General features: G+C 37.0%; 1 protein-coding gene across 5 annotated transcripts in view; it reads right to left on the bottom strand.

Moving 5' to 3' along the window:
* Cdon (cell adhesion associated, oncogene regulated) overlaps window positions 1-18,228 on the bottom strand; it is a 97,314-nt gene that overhangs the window by 58,247 nt on the left and 20,839 nt on the right. For all 5 annotated transcript variants that reach the window (XM_076846197.1, XM_076846195.1, XM_076846198.1 and 2 more), the window contains exons 2-3: window positions 2,592-2,724; window positions 392-664 (exon numbers count right to left, since the gene is read on the bottom strand). In XM_076846197.1, coding sequence (XP_076702312.1) covers window positions 392-664; window positions 2,592-2,667 — 349 coding nt within the window. In that variant the 5' untranslated portion in view covers window positions 2,668-2,724. The remainder of the gene's footprint in view (window positions 1-391; window positions 665-2,591; window positions 2,725-18,228) is intronic.

The raw sequence follows: 18,228 nt of genomic DNA, 5'->3' as shown, positions 1-18,228 counted from the left end.
GGCAAATAAAACAATTAGATTCAAAAAAAGATAAAGGACTGCATGAAATAAATCAGCATCAAAAAAGACAACAGCTTTGTTATTATTGACATTAAGAACTTTTAAGGAATCACAAAGAAATTGTTCAGAATTCACATTAGAAAACTCTCCTAACTCTGTAACTTAAAAAAAAAAAAAATCATTTCCATACCATTGCTACAGATGAAGATACAAGGCTGGGCTACAGAGGGCCAAGTACATTTCCCCAAGATATTCATGTGGTGAAGTTAAAGTTGGGATAAGACTTCTACATATCTCACACCAAAGCCCATGTCCTTCCCGCTATTCAAAAATGCCAATACTAACAGTAGTTTCAAGAAAACCCATAGATAATAAACCAGACTGAACTCACCTGCAGGGGATATTGTTGCAGGGCCACTTAGAACTGCACCGATGCTATTGTTGGCAATGCACTGGTAGTAACCCGAAAGGGAGGGGTTGAGAGAAAGGATTGTCAATGTCCCCTGGTGAATCTTAATCTGTTCCATGTTTCTATCCAAATGTTTTCCATTATGCAACCATGAGATGTGAGCAGTCACGGGTTTAGCAGAACAACGTAGTACCACAGGTCTACCAAACTTCTGGACCTCAGAGAGAGGCTCAGAAATAAAATAAGGTGCCAAGTCTATGAGGGAATATTCCCCATGAGGAAAGGGGTAAACGGGAAGGGGAAGAAGGAGAGGGAAGAGCAGAGAGAAAGAAGAGCATATTAACACATGTCATATGAATCTATAACTAAGGCAACCTCTAATCTATATATGTGGCGATTCTTGATGCTTGCAAAAAAGTTCTAGCAAAATTCTCATACAACTTTCTTTTGGAAGAAAAAAAGAGTGAGCAATGTTAGCCTAGGACTTCACAATTTAGGTAGAACAGACAAGAATGCTTATGGTATAAATCAGATATAACACCAATTACATTAATAAGAAATAGCAAACCACTCTTAACAAAATGGCTTGTAAGAAACGGAAGTAAAAAAGCTGAAGAAGTGAAGATGATTTTCAAAAGTAATAGAGTTCTCTCTAATTTTACTAATAGCATTTGACCTGTCAGAGCAAGTCACTCCACAAATAATGGCATGGCACTTCTTAACTACTTTATCATTTTAATATAAAATATTGTTTAACTTTTTTTTAAAAATTTTTTAGTTGTAGTTGAACACAATACCTTTATTTATTTATTTATTTTTATGTGTTGCTGATGCTTGAACCCAGCGCATTACATGTGCTAGGCAAGCGCTCTACTACTGAGCCATCACCCCAGCCCCTCTGTATTAACTTTTAAGAAAACAAAGTTGGGGGAGTCACAAATGAAATACAAATTTTACTCTTTCTTGAATATAAGGCTTAACATGTTTACTTGGTGTTTGAAATAGCTTAATCTATCATACTAATTCCTTAAGGAACATGGGTGGGGATGTGGTTCTTACACTAAAATATCAATATAGATCCTCCTCCCTACCTCCATCCCTCCCAAAACAGGAAGAGACGCATGAATATTGTATCTAATAGAATAAAATACTTAAAAGGGAAAAAAATCAACTAATTGCTGGCTCTTCTTTCATAGAATATTTAATCAGAAATGAAAATTAAATGAAGTGCCTTTCTTGGCTAAAGCTGGGGTGGCTATTTAGCAAAACATAAACAGAAATGAAATCACTAAATCAATTTTTACTTGTACATCCAATATAGTTACACAGCAATTTTAATAAATAATAAATATTTTAATAAATAATAAATACTACTCAATGAGTAGACATCACTATATTTGTACATTTTTACTATTCACCTTTATAAATGTCCAAAATAGAGAAAGGAGTGTAGTCCATGTATCTGACTTGGGGCTTGCATACATTTAACAATAAACACATTTAAGCTTTTCAGCAACTCAAAGAAGTAAACAATAAACTAGGCGAGATCCTAGAGGGGTGGCAAACCTGGGATTTGAACCAGGTTCTCTCACTCCAATTTGAACATTATACCATACTGATTCTAAAACTTCTCTTTGGTGGTGGGTAGTCAGTATTTATTCCTGTCATCATTACCAAATTCAGAAATTTTTAACATAACCCCTTACTGAGAAAATCATAATAGAAAATACTTGAGGGGTGGGTACTGGGGATTGAACTCAGGGTCGCTCAATCACTGAACCTTATCCCTAGCCCGTTTTATTCTTTATTTTGGACAGAGTTTCACTAAGTTGCATGGGGCCTCACTTGCTGAACCTGTCCTCAAACTTGTGATCCTCCTTCCTCAGCCTCCAGAGCCAATGGAATTACAGATGTGTGCCACCACACTGGGCTAGAAAATATATTTAAAACAATAAAAGGAACAGATACAAGGACAAGAATGGGAAGGCCTGCTAATGCCCAAAGCACTACTAGGAGATCCCCAAATTGCTTCATTAATCAAGTTTTTAAGTCAGATAGCTGGTCAAGCTTAGGAACACCTTTAGAAACTGCTATAATTGGCAAAATACTTAAGCTGAAATTTTTTTAAATAGGATTAAAATGAGGAAAGGCTTCAGCTCAAACCCCACCATTCTTGTCTTACCTGAACTCACAGAAGAACACAGAATCAAAAGAATAACATACAGCAGTGTCCATAAGGGTCCAAGATGTGGATGCATGGCGTCTGATTCCAGAAGTAGGCAGGAAGACTGTGGAGAACACCAGGCCTTGGCTCACTAGAAAGCATTCAAAAAGGAAAAAAAAAAAAAAAATCTAAGCCACAAAAATCAATGAAATCTTTCATCTGAACAACCAGAATTGTGAGCATGATGACTGCTTTCTACTTGAAAAGTTCTGTAGTGAGTATATTAAATCCCAGGCACTTAATGACCCACGCCTTCCCAGTTCACAAACATAGCCCTAGATACTAAATTAGTTAAGTTTTGCTCATTCTTCCAAGGTACTAGAACACCTTTTATTACAGAGAACTAGTCATTCTGAATAATATTTTCTATTTTTACACATGCTTTTCTATTTTTACATCTCACAAGCATCTAAACTCAACACAACCAACATATGCTCCTCCTTTACATTCCCCCAAATAGTGACAGAAATAACAAAGCCATAGCTAAAACTTACACAGTTACCATACGCCAATCCCATTTCAGTGCTTCTAATACACTAATTTAATCTTCACAAGAACTCTATGACATAGTTGCTACTGGTTTTCTTCCCTTTTTCAGATGGAGACTCAGGCTCATAGACTCTTCAGAGGGAATACCAAGTACAGACCTGTATTGGGACTTAACTTGGCACTCTGTGGTGAGAGAAGAATGAGCCAGGAAGAAAGAAGTAAGAGATGAAAGCAGAGAGGAGGGCCAGGCAAGATCCTACCCAATCTTGAAGATCTTGATAAAGATTTGAGGACTTATTGTAAATGTATTAGCAAGCCCTTAGAGAACTGAAAGAAACAAAGGGATATGATCTCATTTATGTTTTAAAAAGATCACCAGCTGGTTGGAACCTGGCACAGTGGTGTGTGCCTGTAATCTCAGAGACTTAGGAACCTGAGGCAGGAGGATCACGAGTTCAAAATCAGCCTCAGTAAAAGTGAGATGCTAAGCAACTCAGTGAGACCCTGTCTCTAAATTATATTAAATACAAAATAGGGCTGATATGTAGCTCAGTGGTCAAGTGCCCCTCAGTTCAATCCCCAGTACCAAAAGAAAAAAAAAAAATCACCAGCTGGTGAAGAATACAAGGAAATGTATACAGGCATGAAGAGAAAGAGCAATCAGGAGACCCTGAAATTCCACAGGAGACAGATAAGGGCACTGAGGGTTAGACCAGAGTCATCAATTATGCCAGTGGTGAAAAGTAAGTGAATTCAGAATGTTGTTCCAAAGGGCGGAAACAACAATACTTGCTGAGGCAAGGATATAAAGTTGAGATAAAGAGATGTGTCAAGGACAACTCTCAGATTAGGTGTGAGAGAACAATAATAGCCCTGTTTACTGAACTAGGGAAGATTAGAGAGTGGGAGACAAAGTGAAGTGGAGGAGAGCCAGCATTCCTGTTTGGCCAAGGTAAGTTTGAGGTACCTACTAGATGTCAAAGTACCACTGTCAGATCAACAGGTACACCAATGAGCATGGAGTTGTGGGGGGAAATCAGATCTGAAAATGCAGATTTTATTTTATTTTTTTTAATTAATTTTTATTGTTGGTTGTTCAAAACATTACATAGCTCTTGATATATCATATTTCACACTTTGATTCAAGTGGGATATGAACTCCCATTTTTACCCCGTATACAGATTGCAGAATCACATCAGTTGCACATCCATTGATTTACATATTGCCATACTAGTGTCTGTTGTATTCTGCTGCCTTTCCTATCCTCTACTATCCCCCCTACCCCCTCCCCTCCCCTCTTCTCTCTCTACGCCCTCTACTGTAATTCATTTCTCCCCCTTATATTTTCCCCCCTTTCCCCTCACTTCCTCTTGTATGTAATTTTGTATACCCCTGAGGGTCTCCTTCCATTTCCATGCAATTTCCCTTCTCTCTCCCTTTCCCTCCCACCTCTCATCCCTGTTTAATGTTAATCTTCTTCTCATGCTCTTCGTCCCTACTCTGTTCTTAATTACTCTCCTTATATCAAAGAAGACATTTGGCATTTGTTTTTAAGGGATTGGCTAGCTTCACTTAGCATAATCTGCTCTAATGCCATCCATTTCCCTGCAAATTCTATGATTTTGTCATTTTTTAATGCAGAGTAATACTCCATTGTGTATAAATGCCACATTTTTTTTTTTATCCATTCGTCTATTGAAGGGCATCTAGGTTGGTTCCACAGTCTTGCTATTGTGAATTGTGCTGCTATGAACATGGATGTAGCAGTGTCCCTATAGTGTGCTTTTTTAGGTCTTTAGGGAATACACCGAGTAGGGGAATAGCTGGGTCAAATGGTGGATCCATTCCGAGCTTTCCAAGAAATCTCCATACTGCTTTCCAAATTGGCCGCACCAATTTGCAGTCCCACCAGCAATGTACAAGTGAACCCTTTTCCCCACATCCTTGCCAGCACTTGTTGTTGTTTGACTTCCTAATGGCTGCCAATCTTACTGTAGTGAGATGGAATCTTAGGGTGGTTTTGATTTGCATTTCTCTGACTGAAAATGCAGATTTTAGATGTATGAAAGTTGTGGAAGATGCGCTCTAAGGAAAACATGATTAGAGGATAAAGGAGATACCATGTAAGAGTCTCGGGATACTCCAACCTTTAGAGACTGCATAGAGAAGGAAGAAGTAATAGAGATGGAGCAGATATTGTCAATAAAATGGGAAGAAATCCATGAGAATGTTGTGTTCAGGGAGAAAAATTACAACATTTCTATAAGAGAGTGGTCATCTATCTCAAACATATGTGAGAACCAAAATAAGGTGAGATTCCAGGGGAAAGGCATGATGAGCATCACAGGTGATATCACCAAGAGCAGTTTTGCACAGATCGACGTCTGAGGGTGGGGTCTGGACAGAAAGGGAAGAGAGGAAATGTAGAGAGCAGCAGGGACAGCTTTACAAGGGCTTTGTATGCAAGATGGCAGAAAAACAGGGAGAAAAGCTAGCAATGGAAAGCAATCAGGGGAAGGTTTTTGAATACAGAAATAGTATAGCACATTTAGCAAAACTTTAAAAAGTTTCAACAAGCCCCACCCTGGCTAGAATATGGGGACAAATAGCTATCATATACTGTTTGTGGCAATAAAATCTGTAAGTTCTTTCTGGAGGCAATTGGGCAACGTCTATCAAAATCATTTATCTATGCAACAAATGTTTACAGAATATTTATTGTATGCCACGCACTATCTCAGGAGCTGAGGATAGATAGAACCATTTTTACCTCATAAATAAAAATAATTAATACCAACAAAATCTATACCTTATGTGTTAGTGGGAAAAATGGACAAGAAGAGAATAGATAAAATTAGTCAAATTAACAATGCCCATGCATCCTCCAAATATGGCTAATTCTTTCTCCTTTTTGAAGGCAAGAATGACATCATATTCAATATGTAAAATTCTAATGCCTAGAATAAAGTAAGCACTCCATAAATAAAATGTTTCTTAAAATGGAGGGAATACCTTAACATAATGTAATTCCCACATGAACTTTAAAGAGTAGTATATAATGAAAACTATCATCTCATCTGGATTTAGCATACTTAGCTATATTTTTTATTTCTATATTCATTTATTTATCTAAATAAATTTTGAACCAAATCAGCAAAAGTACATTAAATACCTACTATGTATATGCCAGGCACTATGCTAGACTAGATTATTGTGTCTGCAAATTCAATTCCATGCTACTGCTTGGCCAGAGATGGACACAGAACCTATGACTATGGAAAACAACAAAATTCAATGGCTATGCCACATTGATGACATTTTAGAAATGAGATTTTTACATGCATATTCACTTATGCAAAGGTTCTCATCTTAACCATGGATAATTCTGAGTAATAATGCAAAGCAAGGCACATCAGGCTTTTAGTAAGTGAAACAGTACCTCCCAGAATCTGTTAAGCTTCTCTATGCCAGGTATTTCAAAATCTAAAAGCTGCAAACTCAAGTTTATCTAGGCCACTGATAGGAGGTCACGGACTGCCTTTCAACTGCTTTCATGTTGACCACTTTTAAAAAGTGGAAAAGGACATATCAGCACCACTCATCGGCAGAAGGGTCCAGCTGTGTGAAAACTTTCTGGTTTATTTGAACTCTCACTTGGTTCAAGGGAAGAACTGACAAGCCACTGGTAGGCAGTCAAGGCAAAGTAAACATTCAAATAACTTGTTAACAGGAGACACTCTCCTGGAAGAATGTGGACAGGAGGATTAATTCTTTCTTTTGCCAAATCTTTCTTCAACTATTTATTTACTAAAAGGCAGTGAAACAAATTTCAGAGTCAACCTTAATCCTGGCACATGACCTATTTCATAGCTGTCCTTTGAAGTTCCACAGCTCATTACTGCTACCTAAATATGATCACACAGGAATCTCCTTTATTAAGTCTATCTCTCTACTGGGTTACTCTTAATATGTTCTCAATTGCTTTGGGAAATTGGAAATAAAACAAAAGATGTTTATTAAATATTTGCTGACTTGGCTTTCTTTATCCATAGTAAGCTTGCTCAGTTTGTTGGAACTGTAACAAGAGAACAAAAAGTTGGATTCTGTTGTTACACAGGTCAGGTAGCTTGAAATTATATTTAATAGCTACCAACAGAATCTCAGGTACAACATCACCAATAAACTTCACTAATTACACAGGTGATAAAAGTACAAAACAGAGTAGATCCATTAGCATTATTGAAAAATCACTCAATACCATCTCATTTTCTAGAGTACTAAGTTTTTCAAAGGAGGAAATGCTTAATGAGCTATGTGACTAGTAAGTTATTAAGAAAACCAAAAACACATATACATATAATGTTCCCTGAACTCTCTGGCAAATGAACATTTTTGACAAAGTCTACCACAAATAAACAAAACTGCCATCTTACATACAGGTCAGTGGCCTTAACATATATATATATATATATATATATATATATATATATATATATATATATATCATCTCTCTCACCATAAAAATTGACCTTGGGGACAAATCAGCCTTCCTTTCCTTAGCCCAGTTGCTATCCCACCTTCTCTTACTCTCTTTTCTGATAGAGAAATTGTGACCAGTAGAGAAAAGGCCTCTGGGAAGAGTCCACCAGGCAACTCCACTTCTACAACACCTACTGAAAGTTGTTTGACCTCTGTCCTAGCATTCAGGCATTTAAATGTTTTCATGTGAAAATTTTAAGACACAATTATGACTTAAATCATATTAGAGTAGAAGTCTGACTGAAATCATACTGTCAATAGAACTGTTTTTTTTTAATTTTTTTATTAGTTGCTCAAAACATTACAATGATCTTGACATATCATACATTTGATTCAAATGGGGTACGTAATCATATTTTTTAGAACTGTTTTTTTAAAATCACTCAGTATTGTTGTTAATATAATGCCTATTATCTTAAATAAGCCATTCAAGGTTTTCCTCCACATATTTGACAGTGTATATGTTACTACAAATACTCACTGATCAAAAAAACAAAACAAACAAACAAAAACCCCTTATACATTCAGTATAGTGTGGAAAATACATAAAGATGAAAAGGAAAGTAAACATGACCATCCTACCTGCAGAAAACAAAACAATATTTTGATGTGCTTCTAATTCTTTTCATGTATGTGTACATTTGTGAAAGATCACAACATATGTGACATCTTAAACCCTTTCAATAATGATTTTTCCTTATTAAAATCTTTCATGAACATTATTTGTAACATTTGCAGATACTCTATTGAATAGATGTATTTGTGTGTATATATGCACCTTTTTTGCTTTTTCACTGTTACTGATAACACTGTAATGCCTACTGTTGTTCATAAATCTTGAGCCTCTCTTTTAATTATCTCCTTTGGATTGATTTTTAGAAATGGAATTACCGGGTCAAGGAGTACAAACTTTTTGAAGACTTTTAATACACAGCATCAAGTTGTTTTCCACAAGGAAGGCACCAGTATATAACCGTATCCCCATTAATCCCCAGCAAGCCATCAGCACATGAAGGAAATCCCTCCATCAGCACATGGTGTAGATCCTCCCATTGAGGTAAGTGAAATGTGGACATAAAACATGACTTTAAGCAATCAATTAAAATACTTCATAGAGCATGAGACAACTTAACTAATCTATTAGGGATTTTTCTACCAATGTTTTAAACTTACATAAATGTAACCGCAAAAAGAAAGAAATGATACAGGCCATATTTATCAAACCTCTTCAATCTCTAACTTTCCAATGACAAAAAAACACCATGGACAGAAAAAAAAAAAAAAAATGTCTCTGCTTTTTACGCAGAATCCATTGCAAAGTAGGATAAGGAGTTACTCACTGTTGTTATGCCATGTGGTTTTAATTTATAACATGTATTTCTCTAAAAATAAATTTGTATGCAAAAACTGCTGACAATTTATGGGAAAATCTGCTGGCATTCAAAAAATAAATTGCCATTCATTTCAAAACTGTATTTTCTCTTCCCTACTGATTCTCTTATCCATGTAGTATATATATAGAGACTTCTATTTACTTAACTTTTAGAGGTAATGAAATAATTCAAGGGGTTGGATTTTAAATTGAATTCCTATGTGAAGAACAGAACTGTTAAGGCTCATCTAACTCACTAGCCTTAGAAGGAACTGTCATGACCATAAGAAAGTCCTTCTATCTCCTTATCTTCAGATCAAATTAGTGGCCAACATAATTCCATCCTTCCTACTGCAGTTCTGATGTGTCTCAGAAAATGATTAGTAGTCACTTTGCTCCCAGGAAAGCCCATGGTAGTTCAGTCTTTCAGGAAAAAGACTATAGGGTACCAAAACAAAACAAAACAAAAATGGAGCAGCTAAATATTAAACCCACAGATCAGAACAGGAAAATTTTTTCCTCCATGCTACAGAAATGTTTGGAGAGCTCCCCAATCCTGTCTGGCAGAGTGCTGCTCCTTGAATCCTGAGGTTACTAAGAAGAGCTGGCATACCCTAAATTACAGAGCTTTATGCCTCTCCATCCCATGTATGTAGAAGTTGTTGTGTGTAACAAACCATATTTTATATGCTATCTCAGGTTTAGGAGCATTTCTGCTGGCAAAGGGAAGCAAAAGGTATGCCTTGTCTTAGAATAAGAAAGGAAATACTTCCCTAAAGTTTACTTAACTTATTGTTCAGGTTGTGAACTTATTGCTTTTATAACCCCTCTTCAACATGCTGCCAGAATAATCCTATGGGAAAAGTCTTTCCTGAATTTTTAGATTTGATTACTTTGTTTTTGAAGCATCGCCTTTGCTTTTCTAAGAACAATCAAGGCTGTCTTTCTGAATTTCTTCTCCTCCTCCTTTTTCTTCCCTCCACGTTTAGGGAATAACTATGGTAAATCTGTGAACAAAAACTTGGCTTTGGGATCAGTGTAGTTATTCGAAATAGAAAATTCTTTATTCTGCATGAAACATGGTGATTTCTTTCTTTTCAGAAAAGGAGTGATTCCTATTTTCAAACCATCTATTTTAAAACATGCTATTTATCAACTGTTGAGGAAAAATGAGTTTTCTGCTGTAACTAAAAACTAAAATATGTCTACTTAAAAATTTCTTGATTATGTGCAATCAAGATTAACTCAGCATAGTTTCAGTTAGAGAAACTGAATACACTTTTTTTTTTAAAAAAAAAAAAACACATGGAACTACCTGAACCTTCCTCACATGCAACTTTCAGCCTGGAAATTTTAAGTAATTTAGCTAAGAAGTTAACATTATTTCCTATTCAAACTTCTCAAGGACCCCTATTCTTTTAAAGGAGTAGTCTTTCAATCAATTCATTCAAGACCTAGAACATCTACTCTGGTAAAATCCTGTGAGGGGTATAAAGATGAGGGAGGAATAATTTCTGAAGGTTACTAAGAAGAGCTCAAAGAAATTGCAGCTCAAATGAAAAAAAAAAAGTGGCAGGGGAGTGCATGAACATGATTAACTCGGGAATAAAGAAAAATGCTTTAAGTTCAATGAAAGAGTACAAAGTATTAAAAGATTTCAAAGCAGAAGAATTCATCTTCGTTGCAATTTTTTTTTTTTTTTTTTTTTTTTTGGTATGGGGGATTGAAACCAGGGGTGCTTAACTATTAAGCATCAGCCCCAGACCTTTTAATTTTTTGAGACAGGGTCTCACTAAGTTGCTTAGGGCCTCGCTAAGTTGCTGAGGCTATCCTCAAACTCGCAATCCTCCTGCCTCAGCCTCCTGTGCCTCTGGGACTACAAGAATGCACCACTGCTTCCAGATCAATGCAACAAATTCTAGGTGCATGCCTACTATATGTCACACACAATGCAATCCTGGGAACCCTGAACAAATGAGACACTGCGTGGGGTTTAGCATCAGGGGAAAGAAAGTAACAAGCACAGACAGAATTATAATCCAGACTTAGGGTACATGGCAACTGTTCAGATAGCAACATTTTGCTACAGAGGCTGTTGAAAAGTGATTCCCCTGTTTGGATGGCTTCTTTTCATTCAGTATAACAACTTTTCAATAAGAAACTAAAGAAAAACACTCTAGAGAGTGGTACTTTGATATTACAGCTTCAGGCAAAGGTACACTCATCACTTTATATGACACCATGGTTTTTATAGTCAGGAAGCATCATGTAGAAAAAATTTGACTACATGCCACATTTGGATGGCCCCAAAAGAGGGAGCTTTGTGGACAGATGCCAAGTAAAAGGAAGAACAGGGAGAATTTTTTCCTAGTCTTCTGACTATGGTGATGGCCACCATTTCCACAGGTCATGAAATACTCTCATGTTTCACTTTTATTGTGCTATAAGGTGTTTTTCTCTATTGTAACTTTAAGTGAAGTCTGAAAGTGAGACAGCTGAGCACCTTAAAAAGATTTCCTATCTAAAAGTTCGTCTTGACTCTCCACCCCCTTGGAAGAATCTACTTACCATCCCCTCTTCACAGCCACCGTCCTTAGTCTTCTCTTCCTCCTTTGACAAGTAGAATTAACTTAGTGCACTTAAGAACAAAGATTTTTGAGGTTTTCTTTTTTTTGGGGGGGGGGGGGCAATAACCAGGGATTAAACTCAGGGGTACTCAACCACTGAGCCACAACTCCAGCCCAATTTTGTATTTTATTAGAGACAGGGTCTCACTGAGTTGCTTAGCACCTTGCTTTTACTGAGTCTGGCTCTGAACTCAAAATCCTCCTGTCTCAGCCTCCTCCCCTGTGAAAACTGGCTATCTTGGATTGGGATAGTACATATCATGATTTTTTTCCAGCAAATCAATGAACACGGTAAAGCACTTGCCTAGAATTCATAAGATCCTGGGTTGGATCTCCAGCACCAAAAACAAACAAACAAAAATCAACATACATCATTTTCACTAAAAGGCAGAGCTATTAGGAAATAAAGGTTTTCAGGAATTAAAGCAGTTAAGTGAGGGAGGGAGGGGTGAGCCACAGAATAAAGTACAGATGCTATAGGAAAAATGGAAGACTCACCCAACCTGTATCTGGGGTTAAAGACTTCTTAAGGAAACAATGATGAGATGAAATCAGATGAATAAATTTGGGAGATGGGTGCAGGGAAGGAGTAAGACAAATAGAAAAGAGAGATTCTAAGCAGAAGAAACAGTGTGTTTGTAGCACCACGGGTACAGAAAGCAAGGAAGTATGCGCTAGAAAAAAAGAGCAAGAACAAGAGGTAAGACTACAGGTGGGTAGAAACTAGAGCATAAAGAACAACATAAATCATTTTAAGGTGTGCAGTTTTACCTGAAAGAGAAAGAAAAGCTTTTGGCAGGCAAGAACATGCTCAGACGTGTACCTTTAAAACCATCTTCACTGCAATGTAGAGAATGGCTTAAGATAAGTTAGAAGACTCTTGTGAGAGGGACCAAAAACCTGGACTAAAGGAATGTCAAGGATAAATTCAAAAGATTTTTTTTTTTCTAATTCAAGACATGGACATTTAAATGGACAGAATTTAGATAGTGAATGATTTGGACTGGGAAAGAGCACACCACTTAGACACAATTGGAATGCATTCACCTCTCCACTTTTTTGTTTCCTCTCTGCTTTGACTGTAAGGAGTTGAGGCTGCTATTCAGATTTCTGACTTGGACCAATGAGTGAGTGGATGATATCCATTTACTAAGACAAGGAACACATGAGGAGCAGCGGCGTCATTCATGGTGCTGTGTGGAGAGTGTCAGAGGGGACGGCGCTTGTACCTGAAGGTGTGGAGAGATCTGGAAGGCCAGCAGAAAAACACTCGAAGATCTCAACAAATTTGGATAATAGATGGAAATTTTGGGAAACAACAGCAACCAAACATAACTGCTGACCTGAATGGAGGAGGAAGGCTCAAGCTGAATCCTAAAAATCACCATATTTAAAGGAATAGGAACTACTTATTCAAAATTAGCCACACTATCAATACTACTGGTGAAAATTTTTAAGAACAAAAAGGAAAAGACAAAAACTGTTAATGCAGGGATGGGATCAAACATAGAAATGTCATTGGATTTCACACTGATATGCCTTTCAAAGGTAATGTGGTCTAGGGTAATCAGACATGTTCCCAAACCGTTCACTCCGGAGTGATGACTAGACTTTGATCAGTGACAGACTTCATGCTGTCCACATGGGGTCTCCTAAAATGAGAGTAACAGCTGGCACACATCCTTCATTGATTTTACAGAAGGGTGGAGGGCAAGGAAAAAAGAAGCAAAGAAAAGTGCTTACGTTACTTGCAGGAAATACACTATCTAAGAGCATGTGATTCTCTGGGGGTCATGCAGGTTCTATAAAAAACTGAAGAATCCCTTAAAGCACTCATGTGCAATTGACAATGATGCATTCTCTGACCTGCCACACTCTGAGTCAGTAGGAGGAATATATAAATCTTATAAAGGAGAGCTGCAGAATACTAAAATCGAGGTCCACTCTCAATAGCTGATAAGGAGTCTTTTCTTGTGAGGAAAGCTCTCTTTATTTGAAATGCAGACAGTATCTATTTTATGAACACTTATTCATGACCATGCCATCCTTCAGATCAATTTATTTTTAAAAAGTTGGCACCTACAGACTTTACAGCCCTTCCCCCACTTCTTCCTGAGTCTCAGTAGAGTCAGCCAAGCATACAAACTATCTGCTCCCTGCAAATGCATTTCCTTTCACTGTGGACCGCCAAAAGTAGAGGGGGGAAAATGGAAGTGACTCGGAGTTATGGCACCAAAAAGGCCAAATGAGCAAAGAAATAATCAACTCCACATGAGCCACTTCAGCACCAACACAATGAAAAGGGCCTACGACTAACCCCAGGAAAGGTCATGAGGATCAAGGGTCACAGTAGAAAAAGGCAACAGCAAGGGGCTGGCAGCTGCAAACCTGAATCAATGTGGTACTAATTACACCCAAAGAGAGGGCCTGTGAGCTGAGCTAGGTTCTACTCACAATATCTGGGTGTTTTTTAAAGAGGGCAAGTCAAATTTTCTGTTCCGCTCTTTCTAACAGACTATTTCTCCTTGCCTCTAGAGCACAAAAAAACCCCAAGAGTTGTGGAGATAATAATTCTAGCATCCAGTGAATTATATAGGAGCCTTACAAATATTTAAAAACATAGCTCCATACAGATGGTAAAATGCTAAAATGTCTTAGCATTTGAGAGAAATTATTGAAAAGATAAAATATAGTAAAGTGCAAGGGGATTACTTGGCAAGTAAGTAGGGAGTCAATACTTGCTGCAAATGCAACATTCAGTGGATATTCAAGTTTGTTGCTGGCACTGACTTCTGGTAAAAAATAACAGAGTTATGGTAACCACAAAACAAATGCTAAAAGCAAAATTTTTAAGTTTGCTAAGAACTAGCTAAACTTGAGCAGACTTTTCAAAGATGCCATCAGACACTTGACTCCAACCTTTTTGACGAGGAGGAATTGGAAGCGTTTGAAAAAGAGTTGTATATACATGTTAGGTAACATAATTAATACAGTTGTTTAAAAGTCCAGTGCTTTGCTTAGACCAAATGATGCACTGGAACAACAACATAAGTAGAGGGTTTTCCCTGGCAGTTACAAAAGACTCACCCTCATGGAATTTAGTTTAGTTTAGATTTCATTTTAATAACAAAGGGGGAAAAGCCCCAATATGAAACTAATGTCCATGAAATATATTCTAATATATACAGTCGAGCAATTAAGAAAGAGCAAACAAGAAAAAAATTGAAATTATTGAAAAAAAAATTTTTTTTTTGCTACAAATAAACTTGAATCAATGCCAGTTTAATACTAGATCCCTGTAACAGTAAATTATGTAACCTAGCTTCCTAGAGATCTGGAACATTCAGATAGTAGTTTCCAGGTAACCTATTCCATCCTTAAAGTTAGAAAAAATAACTGAAGAAGGCTAGATTTCTCAAGAACCTCCGCCTTGCTCAAATTGGTGATGGGAATTAGGTCAGAAACAGCTTTATCAAATCTGTCACTCTACCATGGAAGAGTGGCTGTGCATTGATAATGGGACTCTCCAGGCACATTCAAAAGTTGACATACAAGTCAATCGCAGATTACTATGTAGTCAGTACATACTTGGCACAAATTGACTGATAGGTTCAAACATAAGTAAAAACACACAATGACCTATACAAGAAACTCACACCCCAGAAAAACCTTAAATCAGTGATACGCAGTTAAAACCAAAGTAACAATCAGGACACAATGTCCTCTTGAAAAAAGATGAAGATAGAAAAACAAGTCAATTAAGATCACAATATCTTTGTAAACACAGCACAATACAGCATGAAGAGCCTGAGAAATTGTCTTTGGCATTAGGTCCTGCCTGTCTACCAGAAATGAAGCAAAGTTTGCTAGAACAACTCCATTAGGCTGAGCCTGTATCAAGCAGCAGCCACTGCACTGTAACATTACACTGGGCAACAGCAAATTAGACGATCAAAAGAAATAACTTGAGCACACTGAGATAGAAATGTGCACATATACACCTATGAAACACATGCACTGGAAAAACCACAGCAGCAGACAGACCAACCTGGAAGACAGGTAACTTATTCCAATGATGCACCTTGGAGCAAAATTTTTTTGAAAAAAAAAAAATCCTTTGTTAACTATTTTCAGTACTAATGTATAAACCAGGTATAAAAATCATTCTCATTATGATTATACTCGATTTTTAATTCTATATAGTGTTAGCCCCAACATAATTACCCAATTTATTCACTAATGGGTGTGTGTGTGTGTGTGTGTGTGTGTGTGTGTATTGTGGTTTTTTTTGTACTGGGCATTGAACACAGTGGTGCTTAACAACTGAGCCACACACTCCCAGACCTTTTTTTAAATGTGTTATTAGAGACAGGGCCTCACTGAGTTGCTAAGTGCCTTGCTAAGTTGCTGAGACTGGCTTTGAACTTATGATTCTTCTGCCTCAGCCTCCTGAGCCGCTAGGATTACAGGCATGTGTCACTGCACCCGGCTTCATTAATAGTTATATTTTTTTAATCAAAAAATTTAAAAATGTACCATAAACAATAAATGCTAAAAGAACACCAAATTTCTTGGCAAAATAACAGCAATGTGAGACTAAATACAGAGTTTTCCAAGGTAACTGACTTCTTTAATGAAACAATTTTGAAAGTTTTCATATTTCACTTCACTCATATTTCATACTTACACAATTATAGTCATGGTCTACAATTATAAGATACACCTTTACATGTTGATATATGTAAATATCCTTGTAGGTTCTGATTCTTCTTGGAAAGATTTGCCTTTGTTGACTTCCACACACAATATAAGGATTTTCTGTTTTGGTTCATTTTTAGGAGTTTAAAAAAAAAAATTACAACCTTATCCATCAGATGGCTAATGTGAGTCTGAGAATTTTAACAAAGCTGAGGGTTGGCTCCTGAGCTTTTCCTGAGATTTCTTCATTCAACCCACTTTCTAAGGACTAGTATGAGAAGGAGGTTGCAATCTGCAGCCTAAAACCACAAAAATGTATGGAGAGCTCTTTCCATTTTCTGCTGCTATAACAGAATACAAGAGACTAGCTAACTTACGAAGAACAGACTTATTTGTCTCAAAGTTATGGGGGCTAGGAAGTCCAAGACCATGGTACTGGCATCTCACAAGAACCTTTGTGCTGTATCATCCCAAGGTAGCAGGGCAAGAGAGCATAAAACAAGAGATCAACCTTGCTTTTATCAGGAATTCAGGCCCACCATAACTAACCCACTCCCATGAAGGCAATATTAATTTATTCCTGAGGGTAAAGCATTCATGGACTAGTCACCTGTCAAAAGTCCCATCTCTCTACATTGTTTGTGTCCCCCAAAGTTCCCAGCACATGAACTTTGGGTGATACATTCAAGCCATATTCAAGGTACTTGGGGAAAAATGATGGGAGAGAGATAGGGTAGATAAAGTAGAATAATGAAATAGAAACCTTCCCCTCATTTCCTAAAATCCTAAATCTCTGACATCTTTAACTCTTGTTAGCGCTAAGAATTATGAACCTTTTGCTACAAAAAAAAAAAAAAAAATCAAAAGGAAGAGCATCTCATTTTTTAAAATAATTTACTTAAAATCAAATTATTAGTTAGATCTAAATCGATAATTTCTTTTCCTCAAGAATGTTACTCAGAACATTAACTAACCCACCATGGCATAATCTGTCTCTAAGGGGAAAAAAAATCCCCACAATTTTTTTCAGTTTTAGAATTCTATGACAAACATTTTACAACTGCTATGTTTACATTAAAAAGAAAAGAAAAAAAAACCTTAAAAGTTTGGCTATAGCTCTTACACTCTAGTTTTGCCTCATCTTTGGCAGACTCCCAAAACTGCACTACTGAAAGAAGAAAGGAGAGGAAACAGCAAAGGTATCCCAAAACAACAAAACTTCAGCTCTAAAAAAGTTCAGGCTGGCATGGTGGAGCACGCCTATAATCCCAGTGACTCTGAGGCTGAGACAGGAGAACTGCATGTTCAAAGTCAGCCTCAACAAAAGCAAGGCACTAAGCAACTCAGTGAGAACCCTGTCACTAAATACAATACAAAATAGGGCTGGAGATGTGGCTCAGTGGTCAAGTAGCCCTGAATTCAATCCCAGGTACCAAAAAAAACCCAAAAAACAAAAAAGTTCAGCCCTTCGGTGTTTAAGTGAGAAAGACTGTATGTGCTGACTTAAAAAAGTAGTAGGAGATGTGAAGTTAACAGTTTTACTGGAATCACTTGGAAAGGCAGTTCCTATACTTTATATTCAGGAAGAAAAAAAAAAAACAGGAGGAATTTATCTAGTAAATTTTCTTGCTTTGTGCAAGTGACATCCACCAACTTACAATCAAACTATCAGTGAGGTATTCATAGAATTCTGAAACACTGTCAGAAATGCACATACGATGGAAAATGGGTATTCTCATTAAGATTCAGCACTTATCTTTTAAAAGAATTATTGCTGACAAACAAATCACATAACCAATTTGAAAACTACTTAGATGGAAAAGGGGAGGTTGAATTTGAATAGTGAACACTACATAAATGAATGGAAAT

Source organism: Callospermophilus lateralis, chromosome 2 (assembly GCF_048772815.1).
Source record: "Callospermophilus lateralis isolate mCalLat2 chromosome 2, mCalLat2.hap1, whole genome shotgun sequence".
NCBI classification, from domain to species: domain Eukaryota; kingdom Metazoa; phylum Chordata; class Mammalia; order Rodentia; family Sciuridae; genus Callospermophilus; species Callospermophilus lateralis.
Note: the sequence above shows the minus strand (reverse complement) of the source record. Positions and strands in the feature narration are given on the sequence as shown.